Source organism: Python bivittatus, unplaced genomic scaffold, assembly GCF_059951505.1.
Source record: "Python bivittatus isolate LINGU-HERP-01145 unplaced genomic scaffold, Pbiv_v1 ctg000800_np1212, whole genome shotgun sequence".
In the NCBI taxonomy this organism is placed as follows: domain Eukaryota; kingdom Metazoa; phylum Chordata; class Lepidosauria; order Squamata; family Pythonidae; genus Python; species Python bivittatus.
In genome coordinates this window covers 216,826-236,742 of record NW_028277105.1, presented here as the reverse complement: position 1 = coordinate 236,742, position 19,917 = coordinate 216,826, and the positions used below count along the sequence as shown (strand labels likewise).

The 19,917-nt window shown below is 42.1% G+C and overlaps 1 protein-coding gene across 5 annotated transcripts in view; it reads left to right on the top strand.

Moving 5' to 3' along the window:
* PPT2 (palmitoyl-protein thioesterase 2) overlaps nucleotides 1–19,917 on the top strand; it is a 41,425-nt gene that overhangs the window by 6,624 nt on the left and 14,884 nt on the right. For 2 of the 5 annotated variants that reach the window (XM_007441772.4, XM_088128613.1), the window contains exons 2-4: nucleotides 10,179–10,323; nucleotides 15,141–15,307; nucleotides 19,245–19,398. In XM_007441772.4, the coding sequence (XP_007441834.1) occupies nucleotides 15,152–15,307; nucleotides 19,245–19,398 (310 nt within the window). In that variant the 5' untranslated portion in view covers nucleotides 10,179–10,323; nucleotides 15,141–15,151. Of the gene's footprint in view, nucleotides 1–5,031; nucleotides 8,887–10,178; nucleotides 10,324–15,140; nucleotides 15,308–19,244; nucleotides 19,399–19,917 lie in introns of those variants that run through there. The other 3 variants (XM_088128614.1, XM_025175399.2, XM_025175401.2) reach the window with 3 other exon arrangements.

Below are 19,917 nucleotides of genomic sequence, written 5' to 3'. Positions count from 1 at the left end.
ATGTATTAGGAAAGGTCTTGTTTTTGTAGCCATAGTTAAAAAATATGGCTCTTGCCACTGTAATTTTAAGATTTTTATCCGGAAGTTAAAATTTTAACATTTTCAGAAACACCTCTTCCTGGCCTCCATTTTATACACTTATTTGTGTTCATTTAGATGACAACATGAAATACTGTTTGTAAAAGCCAGGATTGAGGTTACAATCCAAAAACTGTTTACCTGCAAATAAGTCTTTTTGAAGTGTGTTTCTTTATAAAAAAGACATGCAGAAGATTGTACGGTTAAATACTTGGCCTTTTTTATATAGTTTTTCGTATCCCTTCCTGTGCATTGATTTTCTTGTATTCTTTTTAAGTAATCTTAAAAATACTGTAAAATACATCTTTGCTTGTCTGTTTTTTTTTTTAACCTGTTTCCATCTGCCCTGTTCCCTGGCTCAGTGTTGTTCTGTTTTCAGTACGATTATTTGCTATTAATGTTTGGACTATAATGCTAAGTATACATGGATATACTTTCTTCAAAGGAAGGGAATTGAACTGACCTGGAGCTTTTATTGTATAGATACTCAAATATTTTAATTTCTTAAGTATTTTATTTCTAGTTATACTGTGGCTCTTCTCTTGATGGTGTGGAATCTCAGGATAAAATAGGTGCCCTCAATAATGGGAGGTATAATATTGGAAATGTTTATTAATAATGGCAACACTACTATATTTTATATTTTCTATGTGCATGCAACATACCTTTCTGGCGTTTCCCATCCTCTCTGTCTACCCCTTTGTATGTATTGCATTTTTCTTTCATTTTTAACACATTTATAATCTGAAACGGTGACTGATTTCACACATTGCATTAAACCCTGGTTTGTTTAATTGTGTGTTTAATCATGGTTTGCCAAATACCCCCCGTACACATGCTTTGAATGATAAAGTGACAAGCAAGTCAAGTTTAACCACGAACCAAGTCACAATTTAAAATACCACTAATGCTATATTAAAACAGAGGGTAGCTCAACTCCTTATGCAGAATTCCCAATTCTGCATCTTCATTCGGTATTCTCACATACTCCCGAAACTAGATCGAGACAAGCTCCCCACTCCCAACCTTGCAGAATAGATTTAGTGGTGCTTATGGGGAGAGGGGCAAATTTCCCTTTGCCCATGCAACTAACAGAAGCCAGGGGCACTAATCAGATTTTTCCCACGCTGTATTTTCTGTTGTCTGTCCTAGGTAAGTAGGAGAACTTTATTAAATCAGGGGTTTTAATTATTTCACTGATGCCATTGATCTGCCATCAAAATCCTCATAGACTGTAGGCAGTTTCCATCACAAACTCTGGGTGGTTTGTTATCGGCAATAGTCACATAATACAATTGCACAAATCAACCCAGCTATTTGAGATTGAAGTCCAATTCATGTGAAGGGCGCTAGATAAAGGGGAGACTGTGCAAGTTATCCTGCTTGTTGGGATCATTGTATCAGTGAAAGGGAGGTGATAGTTTCTATTGAATAAATAATAATTCAAGAACTTACAGAATAATAATATGCATTGTAGAGAATAGTCTTCACTAGCCAAGCAAGGGAGTCGTGCTGGAGTAAGCTTGGAGTATTGTGTGAGTTCAACCTGTTTGGTGGGTAAACAATAATTTAGGGTTCAGCATGTACAGTCTGGGATTTGTGATTAAATAAACTACAGTTTAGTGTGTTGTAGGAACATGGCTTGTGAGAGTAATATTAAACTGAGGGGTGACTGGAAGGAGAAGCAGGGTCTGGAAATCAAGTTGTATGGGGAACAGGTGGGATCTGTAGTCCAGAGAAGAAAAAAATGAAGGAGAAGCTATCACTGGAGAAATGGAACAGGTATTATGTGACTTGCTTTCGAGGACAAGACTGCAACCCTGGGTGAAAATGGAAGGGGATCTGATTTGAGCTAAACATTGGCCAAAAGATCCTACTGGTGGAAGCTGTTTAGTAAGACTTCAGGCTGCCACAGGCGATATTTAAGTAGAAACAGGATGTTTAATTCTCAGGAGTATCTTGACTGCATCCTGCATTATAGATCATGTATTCGGCAAGTGGTTGGCCTAGATTACCTCTATGGCCTCCTTGTCCAGTTCTATTTTCTTAAATCCACTGCATGACTGTTTCACCTGATGACCTCTGTTTGGTTAACATGTGAGCAGGTTATACCTGATCACCGTGAGTCACTTTATAGCTCTCTGTCGTCATGGGTTAGTAGAACTTTTGTTGTCTCTGACATCTGTGTCAGCCTTCTGCTGTTTTAGAATTGCAGAGTAAGCTAACTAGAAGTTGAGTCATGGGTTGACAACTTGCGTTCCTCCTCAGGCCAGCAAATTAAAAAAAAAATAAGGTTGGTGGCCAACTGAATATCATTTCGAAACCGAACCGATTTCCCCATACAGCTGGGCATGCCCTATTTATGGGGCTGAGTTAAGAAATACCCTTGGCAAAACAGAAAAAAAAATGCACACAAATGCGTCTCGTATTTGCACCACTTGTGTATATTAGCAGATCAACAAGTGTCTCTTGCAACCCTCCATTACTTGCATTATATTCAATGAAGGGGAGGGAGGATCTGAAGGAGTAGAATGCCATATTAGATTGAATTTGTGGAGTCCTGTTTGACAGAGGTCAGAAGCTTCTCCTTGCTGACTGTTACCTGTTTATGGGGATGTTTTAAATAGAGAACACTCCCATAAACAGATAACAGTCTGCAAGGAGATGTTTGGCGTGGAAGGAAGTAGGAGAACGTGCATAGTTGGCTTGTTTGTATCCTGCTTGCAAGTTAAGTACTTCCCAATTTTTTTCCCAGTATAAGCAGTACAAGGAGTCCCCCTTTAAGAACAAGTTCCATTCCCAAGGTCTGTCCTTAAGTCGAATTTGTACGTAAGCTGGAACAGTATTATTGTATAATAGTATATAAGTAGTGTTGTGTAATGAACTTGAACCATTGCACATTTAACTTGAATCATTGTGTATTTAACTTGAATTTTGCTACAATGGGCTCCATTCTTAACTAGGGGTCGTCCATAAACCGGGCGTTCCTAACCCGGGGACTTAACGTAGGTACCAATAAGGTCTCCTTCAAGTTGAGTTTACCTAATGGTAGCTTTATGGACATATCTGTGCAAGGTTTTTTTTGGCAACAATACAGAAATGCTGCCACCTGCTGAGACAGTACAAATCAGTGTCTAAAGAGCTTCAAGATGGAAAAATTCCAATCGTAAACTTTCCTGTTCAAACCTGAGATGTTCTGACATGCCAGAAATGTTCCCACATCTTGGAGTGGATGCAAGGGAAGCTTTGAAACCTGAGAATTTGGACCTCAACGTGTTTTGCGTATCTAACTTCAAATACGAACCATTTGAACCTTGATTCATAAAATCATGGCCTCATTTATCCTGTTCTGCAGGATGTGTCAGTTGCTATTTTCCCAAAAGTACACAGAATAAAACAAATCAAAGAACCATAAGCCAGAAATAACCCGGCTTTAACATCCCTTTTCCCAATTTTGCAAGAAGATGATTTCCAAGTCTGAAGTAGCATAATTCATTCTATCATGCTGGGGTTTTATTACCTCATTCTTGCATGTGTAAATCCTACTCTGGACGTTTTGACATCTGTCCTACTGTGAGCAAAGTCATGATTGATAGTAGAATATATGTTTTTCAGTGTATGAGACATTCTGTGGAATAATCTCCATTTTCTCCAATATGGTGGTAAAAATTGTCTTTGAGAATTGCTGTCGGTCAAGATTCAGAATTGAGATAGGTGAATCCGTTATCTAGCTCTGTAAGTAGACTCCTCCACCGTTTGACAGATCTTACCATCAGGATGATTTTCCTCATTCAGTATTTAACTAAAAATAAGGTTGCTGCAACTTATTATTTCTGTTCCTAGTTCTTGTGGCAATGGAAAAAAGTTCCTGGCCATCTTCTCTGTGGCACCATTTTAGGTGCCTGAGCACTGATCCCATAACTCCCCTTGGTCTTCTTTTCTCCAGATTGAACATCCCCAGTTTCTTCAACGTGTCCTCAAATCTCTGCATCATTTTTGTCATCCTCTGAACCTGTTCTAACCTGTCAGTAGCCTTCTAGAAACACTCCTAAAATTGTACACTGTCCTCTAGGTGTGGACTCATCAGTGCCACAGAGTAAAAGAGAAAGAACTTCATGTATCTTAGATAAGATGCTTCTTTAATGTAACCCAGAACTGTGTTAGCCCATCTAGCAGCTGTTTCCCGCTATTGGCTCATATTCAGTTTGGTATCTGACTGGTACCCAAGTCCTTCTCCAGTGTAGCATTTCCAAGACAGGAATTCCCCATCTTGTATGTGTGCCCAATGTTTTTCCTCCTTACATTTCTCCCTGTCGAGAACATCTTGTTCCTCTTATCCCATCTTCCAACTTATCCAGATTAGAACCGCACTCTTCTTCTGTCATCCTGGGTGTTGGCCAAACTCTCCAATGATGTGATAAGCAGCCATCAGTCCTGTTATCCAAGTCTTTAATAAACATGTTGAATTATACTGGCTCCAAGATAGGACAGCATTGGTTAACTGTTTTCCAACCCAACATAGGCCCAATGCAGATATAGAATGCAGATAGCCAACCGGTTGTGGACCCACCTGAGTGTAGCACCATCCAAATCACACTTTAACAGCTTGTCCGTGAGAATGTCGTGTGGAACCTTGTCTAAAGCTTTCCTGCGAACAAGGTGGATCATATCCACAGCATTTCCCTCGTTCCCTAAAGTTATTACCTTGTCAAAGATTTGTCTCATGTGGCTTGTTTTTGACAAAGCCATGCTGACTTCTAGCAATTGCAGCATTTTCTGCAGTAGATGGAAGGAGAAAGTCATGAGGCAGTTGAATCCTACCGTATACTCAGGGGTATCACATCTCATTGCTGCAGTATGTTGGAGGGGAAGATCGATCAGTTCAATTGATGGGGTAGCTATTACATCAGCAATTCATTATTCATTTGAAACTTTTTTTAAAAAAAATATTTTGTTAGGTTTACTCCTGACACTGAAGCCACTCTGGGTGACTCACGAGATAGCAAAAAAACATGATAAAAACACAGTACAAAATAACTAAGATGGGATCCAGCCACTCAATACAAAACACGTACAGAATCACATCCAACAAAGAAGAATACGAGAAGTGCTGGGTTGGGTTGGTCCCCCCAAAACCCCAAATTATTCAGCAGCAGCCTAGCAAAGGTCCCCCTCAGGTTATAACAGAAATAGGGACCACCCTGATTTATTTATTTGATTTATGTCCCATCTTTGTTTTGATCAACTCAAGGCAGTGTTTATAATGCTCTCATCTCGTGTTTTCCCCATCACAACGACCTTGGGAGGAAGGTTGGTTTGAAAGAAAGCAACTGTCACCCAGCCAACTTTCATGCCTAAAGGAGGACTAGAACTCACAGTCTCCCCGTTTCTAGTCTGGTGTAGCCTTAACTGCAACACCACACTGGCTCTGATACAGTTCTCAGATGTCTTCCATTCAGTGTCTTCCATTCCTTTGTTGGTTGGTGGTTCCATGGTGGTCATTATATCACATCTGTATCGAGGAGGAAGATGGGGAGAGTCCGTTACTGACATCTACACAAACCTTTTAGTCTCTTTCCTTGGATCTCCACCCACACAGCCCCCATACCTGGGACCTGAAGGGTCTAGGAATAGCTATTCCGCAAGAGAAGAGAGTTTTACCCAGACAGGAAATTATGCTGGTGCCATCTGTTCTTCAATGGGGAGATGCCTCCTAATCTGGATGGGGCGCAACAGATTCCTCCCTTTCTCAGGAATAAATGTTTAAGTAAGGCTCCATTTTAACCATGGTTCCCAGGCTGTTTTTCAGCGCATGGTGCTCGCCTAAAATCCAATACTGGGTCATAACAAAGGCAGAAAGTAAGGATTTGAGAGAATGGTTGAACTTCCAGAAGTTGCACAAGACTGAGATCTGCAAACCCAGCCAGGGTGGTGGAGTGAAGATGCTGCAATGGTGGGGAGACCCAGGCTCTTTCACAGAAAGCCAGAATTGGAGCAGATATAAAATTACCCAAAATTGAGCAAGCCATACTTCGTGTCTGAATTCTTAGACCCAGTTGTATGAAATCTGTTGTCTCCAATCCTTGCTTTCCACAGATGAACCAAGAAGAATGAAACATCTAGCTTCTTCTCCCTTGTATCTCTGGAGAGGAAATGGCTGTTTTGAAAATACTGAAAAAGGGAGTTCCTAACTAGTCTCTTCATTCCCACGTGTACCTGATCCTCACCAGCTTTGGTTCGACAAATAGATGATAGTTGTTTCCACAGTAGTGACTAACAGCATCTTCACAGCTTCATCCAGCCTTGATTGAAAGGATATAACGCCTGTCCTTATTACTGGTATTTTGGAACAGTCATGGTTGGATGTGTAGAAATGGCCAATGTCATGTTCCTTCAGATGGTCTTTAGGGATGTACTTCTTCGTTGCTGATAATATTTCTTAGGTGGTAGCCATGATAATAATGACAAATCTGCCTTCCTGACATGGTATTCTCCAGATGCGTTGGATGTCAGATTCATAGGAAAGGCTCATCTGTTTGGAGGGCATCAAGTTGGGGAAGACTGAATCCCAAAGAAGATAGCAGTGAACCACTTCCGTACTATTGCCAAGGAAATTACACAGTCGTGTGTCATCATCAAGGTTTGACCTCACTCTAAGTCTTTATGCTTTTAATACAGTTTCTTATCTCTCACATGGAAGTTTTATAAGACCCAACTGCCCATATTAAAGAATATGGGCCCATAAAAGCTTCTACACAAAACCCTGGATGTGACTAGCATTTTGTAGCAAAGACATCACCATAGAATTCTCCAAAGCCACACAGTTCCTCTCTTTGAGTCACCCATGTCTGTACCGTCATTTGCTACCACACTGGGAGATAGGGGCTGGTTCTCCTCTGAGTATTCACCTTGGAGTTTCCTTCTTCACCTTAGGTAACCAGGGAATGGCATGTTCTTTGAACTTTAATGTAACACATCACTCTCCCTCAGGAAATCGTTCTAGTTCAGTTTGGTATTCTCAAATCTATAATTTAACTTAGGCAAGCTTTCTTTTCCTTACCCCACCTAAACCCCTTTTTTCTTCAGTACGTCATAACATATCTGATTTCCCAGCGGCTTGGGGAAAAAAACCTTCTAGATCTTTTTGTGAATAAAACTTGGTTTTCTTGCATTTATTTTTAAGTACTTTTGCAGGCCTAGGACAAGACAGGCTTCTGGGAATGTGAAGTATGATTTTAGCCCGTTTCCTTAGGGCCATCAAAATGTTACAGGTAACACGCTGCAGGAATAACCAACTGGGACCCCTCCAAGTGTTTTGCAGTTGTGCAGAATCCGTAGCAAAGGATCGGGGAGGTCTAGTCTAGGGCATTTGAAGGACAAGTGTTTCCTCTGATATATTGCATTAAAATGGTTTTATTTGGAGTGTATAAAGATGTCAAGACTTGTAGATGATCAAAAAAATAATTTTCAGTACGGGAAGTATAAATCTACATATATAGTGTTTTAATTTTTTATGTATTTGAATTTATTAGTCACCCAACTCCAACAGACTCTGGTCTATATATCTACAGTACAGGTAGTGCATTCTTGATAGATATGGTTTGTCGTCGTTTGAATTAGACTTTCGATAAGGAAGGAAAAAAGAGAGGAACTTGGAACAATTTTTTCGGAGTTGTTTTAGGATGTTATTTCCCAGAACTTTTTTCTTTAATTTTAGCATTACCTCACTTCTTGATCCAGTTATATGTATGTACTTTTTACTGTCAGTCCTTAACGTGGAGTTTAGTAGTCTTTTCTACACTGGCTTCATCCTAACTAAGGGCCGCTGGGAGATCAAGTGGCAAAAACCATGTCTGGAGTGCTGGTGGAGAAGGACACAAAGTGAACCTGACTGAGCCATGCTTGGACCTACTCCATGGCAATGAGGAGTGAAGCATCCTTACTTCTCCTCCCTTGAGTCAACATCAAGAGCTTCTATATGGCCGCTGCAACCAGATAGCACTACGTTTTCCCAGTCAAGTCACTCACGTCTGTTTCAGTCTTGACTCTGTGTGGGCAGGATCTAGGGTGTGACTTGGGCACTATCTTGCCACGTTATCTGGGATTCCTTTTGGCTCATCGCCTCTGAGAAAGTGGATAGAGTGTTTTCAAGGATGTCCTTTGCCCCTTGCAAGATGTATCCTTATTCCTGGTTCCTTTGGGTAGTTGGAGGAGGTAATTTCCTGGATTTGGGAGACTGTCAGAGCCTCACTGCAAGAAGGGATGTTGCTGGTGGATTTAACCAAGGCATTGGTGCTCCTCTTCCTTAAGAGGCCCTCCCTGGATGTGGAGGAGATAGACAACTATCACTTAGTCTCTAACTTTCTTCTAGGAAAGGCTGTTGGGTCTGTGGTGGGGCTCAATTATGGATTACCCTAGAAGAAGTGGATTATTGGGATTCTTTTTCAGCCCGGGATCAAACCTAGACATGGGATTGGAATGGCATTGGTCATGTTATTGGATGACCTTTGTTGAGACCTGATTGGAAGAAGTTCTCCCATCTTGGTCCTTTTAGACCCCTTGGTGGTTTTCAGTATCGCCAACCATGACATCTTCCTGGACTGCCTGCAGGAGTTCGGAATTGCAGGCACTGTTTCACAGTGGTTCTAGTCTTTCCTCAATGGATGGTTCCAGTCACTGTGGGGAATGGAGGGAGGAGAGATCAGCCTGATGGCTGCTGACATGTGGGATGCTGCAGAGGTCAGTTCTCTCCCACCTACTCTTTAACACCTACATGAAACACTGGGAGAAGACATCTGATGGTTTGAGGTTTGATATCATCAATACGATGATGATACATAGCTTTACATTGCTACTCTGGGCCCAAGTGATGATGCTGTTGAAGTCTTGTCTTGGTGTCTGGAGGCTGTAAGGTCCTGGATGGGAGGAAACAACCCAAGGTTGAGTCTACTTGTACATTGAGATTATCTGCCTGCACCAGTGGTGTCTCTTGAGGGGGAAGCACTACCCTTAGAGGAGCAGATCTGTGATGTGGAGGGTCTTCCTGGACTCGTGGCTCCTGCTAGAACAGCAGGTGGAAGCCCAAGTCCCTACCTGGGGCAAGAGGAATTTGCGACAGTGATTTATGCCCTCATTGTCACCTCCCTGCACTACCACTGTTCTACATGGTCTGGCCTTTAAGGACCACCAAGGAGCTTCAGATGGTCCAAAGGGCAGTGTCCATATGTTAGCAGGCACTTGCCAGTGGCCGCACATAACACCTGTACTACAGACCCTGCACTGGTTACCAGTAGACTTCTGGGTTCAATTTCAAGTTTGGTTTTAAGTTTTAAAGTTCTTTATGGCTTTGCACCGAGTTACTGTCAGGATCACATTTTCCCATTAAAGTCAACATGACCAGTTCAATCATGCTGAGAGAAGCTGGTGGTGATTCCCCACTTCCAGGAAGAGAAGGAGACCAAGGCTTGGAGACTCTGCTTCTCAATAGCAGCCCCAACCCTCTGGAATGGCCTCCTGGTGGAAACTGGTTCTGCTCCCACTTTGTCATCTTCCAGAAGCAGCTGAAAACAAATGTTTCCTGGAGGGCATTTGGAATATGACATTGTTGAGACTGCATATCCTGGATTACTATGCTGGCTTGGAGGGTTGTTTTTTTAACTATGTTTGGATGTTCTAATTGCATTAATTTTCCATGTTATTTGTGTATTGTGAACTGCTGAGTCCTCTGGTATTGCGGGATATAAGTAACTAAGTAAGGGCCCGGTCCTGACCACTTTAGTTGGCATTGTCTCTCAAAGAATCCTCTCTCTGTATGTTTCTTTCCACTGGTCTGGACCTGGACCTTCCATGGATCCTTAACTGAACCTGGGTTCTTTTAAGGGCAATGTCAAGAACCTCTGACTTTTAGGCTCTTCCGTGGTAGGGATACCCACTGAGGAAAATACAGAGGCTGGGGTGAGCTTCCACTTAGCCCACCTCATCTTTGTATTGTCTGGTATCATGATTTGGAAAATGAGTTGCCTTCTGTCGCCATCACTGCCTGTTGCTTGTCAAGTCTTGCATAGATCAATGATTAAGGGAATTCCTGTCTCCACCCATAGGTGTTGCTGTTCACTGGAAGGAGAGGGGTGGAGCCAGGAGAAGTCCTCTTAATCCCAACATCCTGGCCAGAACGATGCCATAGAGCTCAAGGTCTCTCCAAGCAAATAGTCCAGAAGTGGGAGTTGTCAATAGAGGTGTGAGCAGGTAAGACGTCTGGGATGACTTAGGGTTTAGCTTGTGTCTCACTGTTTTAATTTCAGGAAGATATTGTCTTCACTGCTGGAGACATCTGATAGGTGCTGATCTTTCATGTAACAGCATGTCAGTGCTATAATTGTTAGCGTGGGCAGCGCTTCCAAGAAATTAGAGTCTTTGACCTTGAAGATTACTCTGTATTCCCAGCTGGGTGCATGCTTGGTGCAACTGTTTATATCAGAATGAGTCCTAGCGTTGGCCTGTCAACTTCTTTCAGCCTCGGGTTTGATTCAGCGTTGTGTATCTTTATTCACTTGATTTTATTTGTGTCCATCCCATCTTCTCAGAAGCTTGAGACAGTGTACAGTGGTACCTCGGTTCACGAACTTAATTCGTTCCACGACTCTGGTCGCGAACCAAATTGGTCGTGAACCGAATCAAATTTTCCCATAAGGTTCAATGTAAATACGGTTAATCGGTTCTGACCCCTACGAATGTGGTCGCCAACCGATTTTGGTCGCCAACTGAATCAAATTTTCCCATAAAGTTCAATGTAAATACGGTTAATCCGTTCTGAACCATATGTTTTTTTTTTTTTAAACCACAAAAATATGACACAAAGTACAGTACGAAGAGAGAGAACGCTAACCTTGCTCGACGCGACTTCTGGCGCGGAGGACAGGAAGGCGGGTGGGGAGGTGGTTATTGTTTGAAGGGAGAGTCCCCCTCCCTACAGGAAGCCACGACCACGAGTCACAGCAGGGAAAATGGCCGCGGGTCATGTTCGTCACCTGATGTGGAGTTCGCGAACGGAAGCAAAATTTTGCGAACAGTGCTGTTTGTGACCCGAATTGTTCGTGAACAGAAGCGTTCGTGAACCGAGGTATTACTGTATTAAATTACTGTATTTAGAGGTTGCTTCTCTGCATTTCAATTTGCCTTAGCAAAGAGGACTTCTGAGCAATTTAAATGAATGTGTTGTTTGTGGTATAGTTTTCCAGCCCTTCAGTTTTAATGATCTGTTACATCAGTATTTCTGAATCTTGGCCACTTGAAGATGTGTGGACTTCAACTCCCAGAATTCCCCAGCCAGCATTGAAGTCCACACATCTTCAAGTGGCCAAGGTTCAGAAACACCATGTTGCATTGTTAACACATAATAGCATATAGTTGGAAGGGGCTATTCCCTGATCATCCCCGCAGCTGTTCTTCGAACCTTGTTCACTTTATCCGAATTGTTCTTAAAACACGATGTCCAGAACAAAACAAAATATCAGAGTGATCAAACGCTCCTATATTTTTCTATTAATTGAATGAAGAAGAAAATCCCAAAGCTTTCAAATAGTATCAAAGCACATCAAAGGAGAGAGGAGTGTCTGCAGTTGGGGCCAAAACAGTCAAAATGGCATCTGCAACCACATGATCAACACCCTGCCCCCCCCTTTTTTTGGTGATGGCAGGACTTCAATCATGTGATCATAGACCCCCCCCCCAAAAAAAGTTCTGGTATACGAGAGAGGTTCAACAGTTAGGTCCAAATCTCCCCTCATCATCTTCAACTGAAGATTATGGAAATCATAATCCAATATATTTAGAAGTCACCAGGATGGGGAAGGCAGGGCTAGAGTTGAGATAATCACTTGACATGAAGATCATTGTATAATTTTGGCACATTCCTGTGTCTGCTCTCTCTTTCTCTCTTTCTCTCTGCCTAACCTATTTTATAGGGTTGCTGCGAAGATCAGGGAAAATGTAGTCTTAAGAGCCTTTAAATCCACCTGAGTTTTTTGGGGAAGAACAAGATATTGAAAAAGGATAGGCAAAGCTTGGTTGAATTTTCAGGTTATTGAATATGGATTACCTGACAGAGATATTACTTGACATTTCCTCAAAAGTCAACCCATGGAGATTTGCTTAACCATGGTTTATTGAATAAGCCCCAGTTGGTTGAGTCCATGCATTGCGTCAAGCCATAGTTTGCCTTGCAATTTGTTGTGCTGGGCCATAAACCATGATTTACAAACTTTAATTATTGCACAAGGCCAGCGTACTGGCCCAAAGCCAGTCAAACCACAGTGCAGCATAACATGTGAACCTGGTCTATCTAAGTTGATCTGCAACATATGTAGATACCAGGTTGGAGAAGGCTGATCTAGGGAAATACTTAGCTGGTTAACAAGCTTATACAGAGGGACAGTCTTCTGAGTCCTAGCATCTTGTAATCTCCTTCATCTCCTTTGTGTTTATTTCCAAGAGGGTAGTAATCTTTTAGACCAGGATTTCTCAACCTCAGCAACTTTAAGATGTGTGGACTTCTTAATGTGTGGACTTCTTTCAGCCTCAGGTTTGATCCAGCACTGTGTGTCTTTATTCAGCATGCTGGCTGGGGAATTCTGGGAGTTGAAGTCCACACATCTTAAAGCTGCTGAGGTTGAGAAACCCTGTTTTAGACCTACGACTGTGCAAGATTGTAGCTTCTTCTTGGGGTACGTTGACATATGTGGAGCTGACTGGATACCTGAACTTGATTTTTACAAGCATCCATTTAGTGATGATGAAATTGTTGGCTCTGGATTTTAGTTTCTAAACCGGAAGGGCTTACATTTGGGTTTGTTCATTTATGGATGCAAATGGATGCATGCCTTCAGGTCTTGGTTTATGTTTTGAAGCGTGGGGGAATGGAAAGCAGATTTCTTCCGGATGACTTAAACCCTGTTTTCGGTGCTGATTTGCAAGAGACGCTGCATGCTTGTGGGAAAGTGGGTCAGTGGAGTTCCTGCTGGGTGAGGAATAATAGCGGATCCAAATTCATTTCCATGTCCGCTTTGCGTTTATGGATATTGAGTAGACTAGGGCAGATCATCCCCACTCACACGAATCCTGACGCCTCTGTTTGAAAGAATAAATAACCTCTATCGTAAGAGTCACTTTTATGTGAGATGGGCGGCTATATAAATATGATAAGTAAATAAACATAGTCTAGGTTGTGTTTCTGGGAGAGTGATCAAAGAAAACATTGAAAGTGCAAATCGTTTGCAAGATGAAATGAGAATATATTTTTATGCTTTTTATTTCTGCTTTTACATTGATAATAGGTATGCCTTCCCAATTATGTGTGCCTGTAGGGTTGCCTTTAGAAATATGACCTATATGAAGATGGAGCAATAGATGGTTTATATGGCTAGATTTAATGATATGTTAAAGAATTGAGCTGGCTCTGTATTAACATTTTATGGATATACTTTCAGTTTCTACAAATGTTGCTCGTTTATTCATTCTATATATTTTTCCTGATTTTATTAGCACTGCTATATTTTTGGTTGTATTTAATCGTATCTTTGGTTGTTATACATATATACATACATAAAAAGAAACATGGCATATATAAGTCTAATGTTCATGTTAAGAGCTGATGCAGTCAAGTGACCCTGGCTTAATTCTTATTGTGATTGAAAATAAATCTGAATGTGGAATGTACCATTTTAGACAGTGGGAGGATGATCTTGAATTTGCCTCTCTGTTTTCTAGAATAAAAATCTCTGCATAGAAATCAAGCATCTCAAGGAGAAGGTTCAATCAGACTCTTCTCCCTGACATCTAGTTTTCTGTGGGCATTCAGTTCCACATTTTACAATCTTAAGTTCATGTTGGTACATTCCGGAATATGACTTCTGTAATTCTTGTCCCGTAATTGTTTTGGTTTTGACCGGGAAGGAAAAAAGAGGGGAAGAGAATGAAGGATCAGCAACGTTTCAAGCCGATACCCGACTGCCTCTTCCATGGAGATGCATTGGGGAATTTTTTTTTCTCTGCAGACCCTGGCTGGATCCAATCCATTTTCAAAACTCAGTATTTCTTTTAGTGGTTTCTCCCACTGATCCGAATTTGGTCTCATTCTGTTACATTTTCAGAGTTATCCTGTGGATTAGCAGGCAGAGAGCTCTCTATAATTTATTTCCAATGTTCCCTGGAATTGGAAAAAGTAAAGAGGATGGGATGAACTTGCAAGCATGGAATTGTAACCCACAGCAAAATGAAACAAGAGATTTGGCCATCCCTTATAGGCGAATAATGTTTAAGGCTACTTCAGTGGTTGGCAACATGATGCTCACCAACCCCAAAACAGTGCCTAATATCCATAATTTTTTTATTTAAAAAGCAGATTTTTCATGTGATGTGGCTGTTCTCGCATAACACCTCTCAAGATCCTGCAAAACTGCCAACTTCTTGCAAATTTTAGTTATTTCACAAGCTCTTAGGGGATGTCCTGGGTTGGTGAACTCCTGTATGTCAACAGGAATTCTTGTCATGGTGCTTATGGTAAGAGAATATTTTGGAGTTTGCAAAGGCATGAATGAGGAATTGTGGAAAGGACAGTCCCCAAAAGTTTACTTATTTTTTTTAAAATGGGAAACTGATTCATTGCAAAGCATCATGATTCCAAGACTACCTTTGGCCCCACTGACATTTTTAGGAAATAAAATGAGTGCCTACAATCTGAAGCTTTGATTCAAAGTGTGCTCTCTTGCCCAGAAAAAGCAACAAAATTAAGCGAGGGGAAAAAGGAGGCCAGTGAAGGTGAATGGGAAGTGATTTCAACAATTGCCTTTGGAGTAAATAGCCGGTGTGTGTCTGGCCATGTCCCCCATTTTGTGAATGTCCTTGACATGCCCATTGACTCAATACTTCCCACTTCTAGGATGGGTGGTGACCCCATAACATGCTGTTGATCAGAGAAAGGCTTTGCTGGCTGAAATGGACCAGGCAGAGAAGGAGAACTCTTGGGATTGGGCTGGAGGTCGATTTAACCCTTCTCTCTCGTCCAGGTGGTGGGACCATGGCACAGCACCGAGGTTACCTCCGGGTGCTGGTTACCTTCTACCTCACCTTCCTCCACCTCACGTTCACCGCCTCTTACAAGCCCGTCATCATTGTCCATGGCCTCTTTGACAGCCCTTCTGACTTCCAGCTCCTGCTTAGTTTCATCAATGAGGTGAGTGGGGGAGCCACATTGATCAGACTGATGAGGGACGATGGGAACTATGTACATCGCTATCATAAATAATGACTTGCACTTTTTTCATCGCCCTTTTTTTTTTTAATCCTGTATTTACCGCCCAGAGTTGCATTTTGTGAAATGGGGAGCTATATGAATGAATCAATGAACCAATGAATCAGTGATATAACCCCAGTGTATATGGAGGGTGTTTAATTGGGGAAGACAGAAAATAATTAGCTGTTTAATCCAGAAGGGGATGTTTTCCAGATACCTCTGAGCCTGCTTTTATTTTGTGTATGTGTGTGTCCCCTTTGGAAATTGTTTTACATTTTCTCTCTCTGTGTTAACCAATGCTTTTATTTCTTCCAATTCTCCAGGATCTTGTGATAATAGAGTTGGTTCCCTGACAGTTGCTCTCTGCAATCCTACGGGTTGAGAGAATGATGTGAGCAGGGTCGGCAACCTTTTCATAACTTTGGTGTTGACAGTGTAGGACATCTCTCTTTAAAAAGAAATCTATAATGGTATGTGGAAATGACCTTGGGAGACAGGAGGAAGAGCTTCAGACTAGACAACTATCAGATAAGAGGCAGCTTAGCCTGCAGCAAGAATGTGGACGTGGCAGATGTCTCAGAAGGGACCCTCCCTAGTTTCTCGGGCTGTAAAGATGAGGGGGGAGAGATGTACTTTCGGGCTTGCAAGATTGATGTCAGCCTGGCGAGGTAATCCAGACATTTATTTATTTAGCGTATGGCGTCTCATACATGGACTTGCATTAAATACTAACATTTAGCCTAAGTTAAAAACACTTTAAAATGTGAATATTAAAAAGATCTAAATTCAAATACCAATGTCTAGGCCATGTAACCATTGAAGCACAGCATCATTTATATAAAAAAAAATCAGATATTGGGCCATTATATGCCCTTGGCTTACAGCGGGTCACAATGTGATCTATGGTTTGACGTGTGGCCCCGCAGTCACACTGAGATGATGATGCCATACCCCATTTATGCAGTGAATCTTGGCAGATGCCATGTAAGGTGTGAATCCTGTTCAAGGTCGTCCATTGCTGGCGAGATAGATCAAAATCTGGCACCTTTTGCATTGGGTCATCCAGACAGAAGCACACCCAGAAGTACTAGCTCTAACTTTATTGTAAGGTTACATTAACAGAATCATGCAAGTCTGAAAATACATCTCTCCCCCCCTCGCCTATACAGTTCAAGAAACTAGGGAAGGTCCTTTCTGAGACGTTTGCCATGCCCCCATTTCTTCTGTGGGCTCCGCTGCCTCTTATCTGACTGTTGCCTAGTCTGTGGCTCTTCCTCCTGTCTCCCAAGGTCATTCTCACACACCATTACAAAATCTTGCAAAATCACAACATTTTGCAAGGTTTTGGTGTCCTTCCTTGAGATCCCACATCAACATGTTACCATGGTGGACAAGAATGATGGGTTTTCCAGAGATTTCAGCCCCTCGCCTGAAGACTCACGCAGGAATGGGAAACCTCTCCCTCCCTCCCTTTTACCTTTGCCATGTTTTAATTTAAGTTCACAATCCATGCGTGCAGGGGCATTTGCAGAGTGTGGATGCGTGGGTCAAAAAAGTTAAGATGGCAGCCATGACCGTGTAATTGATGCCTTGCTGTTTTTTATGTGGGCCACAGGACCAGGGCTTCAATTGCATGATGACAGTTTTCTTCTTTTCTTACCTTCCCTGTAGATGCCCCCTGCACGAATGTCACGTTTCTTAGCCCCGGACCCGATTATCTTCAGGCGGGAAGCTATACAAGGCTTTAAACTTGGGATCCTGGTCCAGCAATCATTCCTGGGTATCCCGTGGGGGGTCTTTCCTTTTCCCCCCTCCTTGATCTGTGCTTTCCTTTCCTTTTCTTCTCCTTTGCTAATCTGGAAGGGAAAACATCCGCGATCACCTTGTCCCAATTAGAACCTGAATTAGGGTGTTATTTATTTTCCTGGGCCTCAGGTGACTCATTCTAGGCACGTTGTAGGCAGAGTATACATAATCCTGCGTGATGCGATAAACAGGCTGATACTGCACAGGGGTTGAGCTGGAAAGTCTGGTTTTTCTGGGCAGGAGAAGATAAGGGGGAAACTGCGAAACTCCCAAAGAGTTGTTTTATGTTTTCTTTTCTTTCGTTCTTAGAAATAATCTCTTGCAACTTTAGGGTGCCAAAAGAGCTCGAGTCAGATTTTGAGCCACTGTTTTCCCTTTAAAAACGAGGACTGTGGCAGTCAAATGCAGAAACTAGTTTCCTGACTATATCCGCTTTTGATTTAAACGCCATCAGGTTTCTAGTCCTTAAGAATTCAGTGTAAAAGTGAAGATGTTGCCTGTAGAAATCTTGGGCCACAGTTGAAAGAAGCTGAACCTCCTCCTGCCCCCTCCTCCCCAGATCTGTGTTTCTACAGTAAATTAACTTATTCTGGCTGCTTTTTCTTTACTCCAATGGTTACTTCTGGTCATGGAGTCCCCACTTCAGGGAGAAAATCAGCTGTTTTAAAAAACAGCTGGAAAAAATTCGGCATTTTTTTCCTCCCACTCACCTGTTACAATCATTTTCTTAGCAGCTGGGAAAGGATGCTTTATCCTTCGAGATATGACTAAAGCAGCATTTCTTAAAATGTAGTCCTAGGACCCTTGGGGGTCCCCCAAGACCCTCCTGGAGGTCTGCAAAATCAAAATGATTTGCCAGCCTATGTTGAAAAATAATACAATATTAAAATCCCATCAAACAATTGTGAAAAACAGTAGCAGCAGCAAATGCGTCAATTTTCATTTTTAATACAGTCAATATTGATAAATATAACCCATACAAACAAGAGCTCTTTTGGGGTCCTCCATAATTTTTAAAAGTGGGGAGGGGTCCTGAGAGAAAAATGTTTAAGAAACACTGAAGAATCCTTTTTAACATCGCTGTTCTTGCAACATCTGGATGGCTACTGGCTCCCAATTCTTGTTTTAAAGATTTGGGAATGGAACCAATCTTGCCCTTCAGAACCCAACCAACAGTTTTTCTAAAAGATGGAAAGGAAAAGGTTTTTCCTTTTAGAGGAAGAAGTGTTGGGTTACTTGTCCTTTCCACAATGGTGGACAGCCACTTTCTTATGTTTTCATCCCACTCTTTTTCCAAGATTAGTCACCACGCTCCCTCCTCTCCCCCCTTTTTTCCCTTACAACACCCCTGTGAGGTAGTTTAGGTTGAGAGCTGTGTCTGAGTCCGACTGTGAACCAGGATCTTTTGAATCCAAGCCTGACATGATCTCACCACTACATCACGCTGCCTCCATACACAAAAGAGAAAGGGGAAAAACGATTGCCACCAAGAGATTATTTTTTCCCCTATCTTGGTGTGTCATCAAAGCACTTTCTTCAAATGCCAAGGGAAGTCTTCAGAAGGCAAAACAAGTTTAGGAGAGGTGTTCTCTGCACAGGATGATTACAGTGTGTAGTTGTGGTTGTATTGTGTGATTAGACTTGGAGTAGCCCTTGTCAACTGGGGCAAGAATATTTCGGAGAAACTGGATCATCAGATCTTCCCTGTTGGAAATCAGCAATAAGTTAGAAATAAGCAGTAAATCTGGCTTTAGCTTAGGAATTTTTTTTTTTATCCGGAAGGAGAGAGATTGAGTGATGCTCAGGTTTCCTCTGTGTAAATCTCTGACACCTCCCTCACATTTCCTTGCTGTTGAAAATTGTCTCTTGTTACTTATGGATAGAAAAGAGACACTATGTTCCTTGGTAGCCCAGCTGTAAGGTTTTTTTACAGCATTGTTCCATGTATGACTTCAACCTTCTTCGTAGACGCTCAGTGTAAAGCTTCAGCCTAGATTTCTCCCAGGGTCCAAAGAACGGGAGAAAGGATTGAAAACATCTTGTGCTTTTCGCCCCCACCAAATTCCTACAGACTCACCCGGGAACCAACGTTTCAGTTGTGGATTTGTTCGACCGAACGGAAAGCCTGAAATCTCTGTGGATGCAAGTGGAGGGGTTCAAACGAGCGATTTACCCCATTATGCAGAACGCTGTTGACGGGGTCCACCTTTTCTGCTATTCGCAAGGTAGGGGGGCTCTTTGCACAGTGAAGGGCAGGTCTGGCTCCATGTTGGAATGGGCTATGGACAGAGGCTAATGGGGTCACACCACCTTTCCTTTCCCCACAATAGCCCAGAGCAGTGTTTCTCAACCTTGGCAACTTGAAGATGTGTGGACTTCAACTCCCAGAATTCCCCAGCCAGAAGAAGTCCACACATCTTCAAGTTGCCAGGGTTGAGAAACACTGGTCTAAAGTAACGTTAGCTGAGAGACACTGAGAAATTAAAAGGGGTGGTGAGGTTCTGCCTTATGTTAATCCTCAAATGCCGATCCAGGACAAACGTCATCGTACTAGCCTGTGTTGAGGTAGTCTGTTGCACATACAGATGTTTTTAATATTTGGCTCAAAAATAGAGGTAGGAGATTATCTGGAATGATGGGACCTTCAAGATCCTGGGAACATGGGTGATTTCCTTGGCAGTTCTTCCTCCAATTCTTCATATAACAGTTGTGTTTTATGTACTGACGATACTGACGAGGCAGAG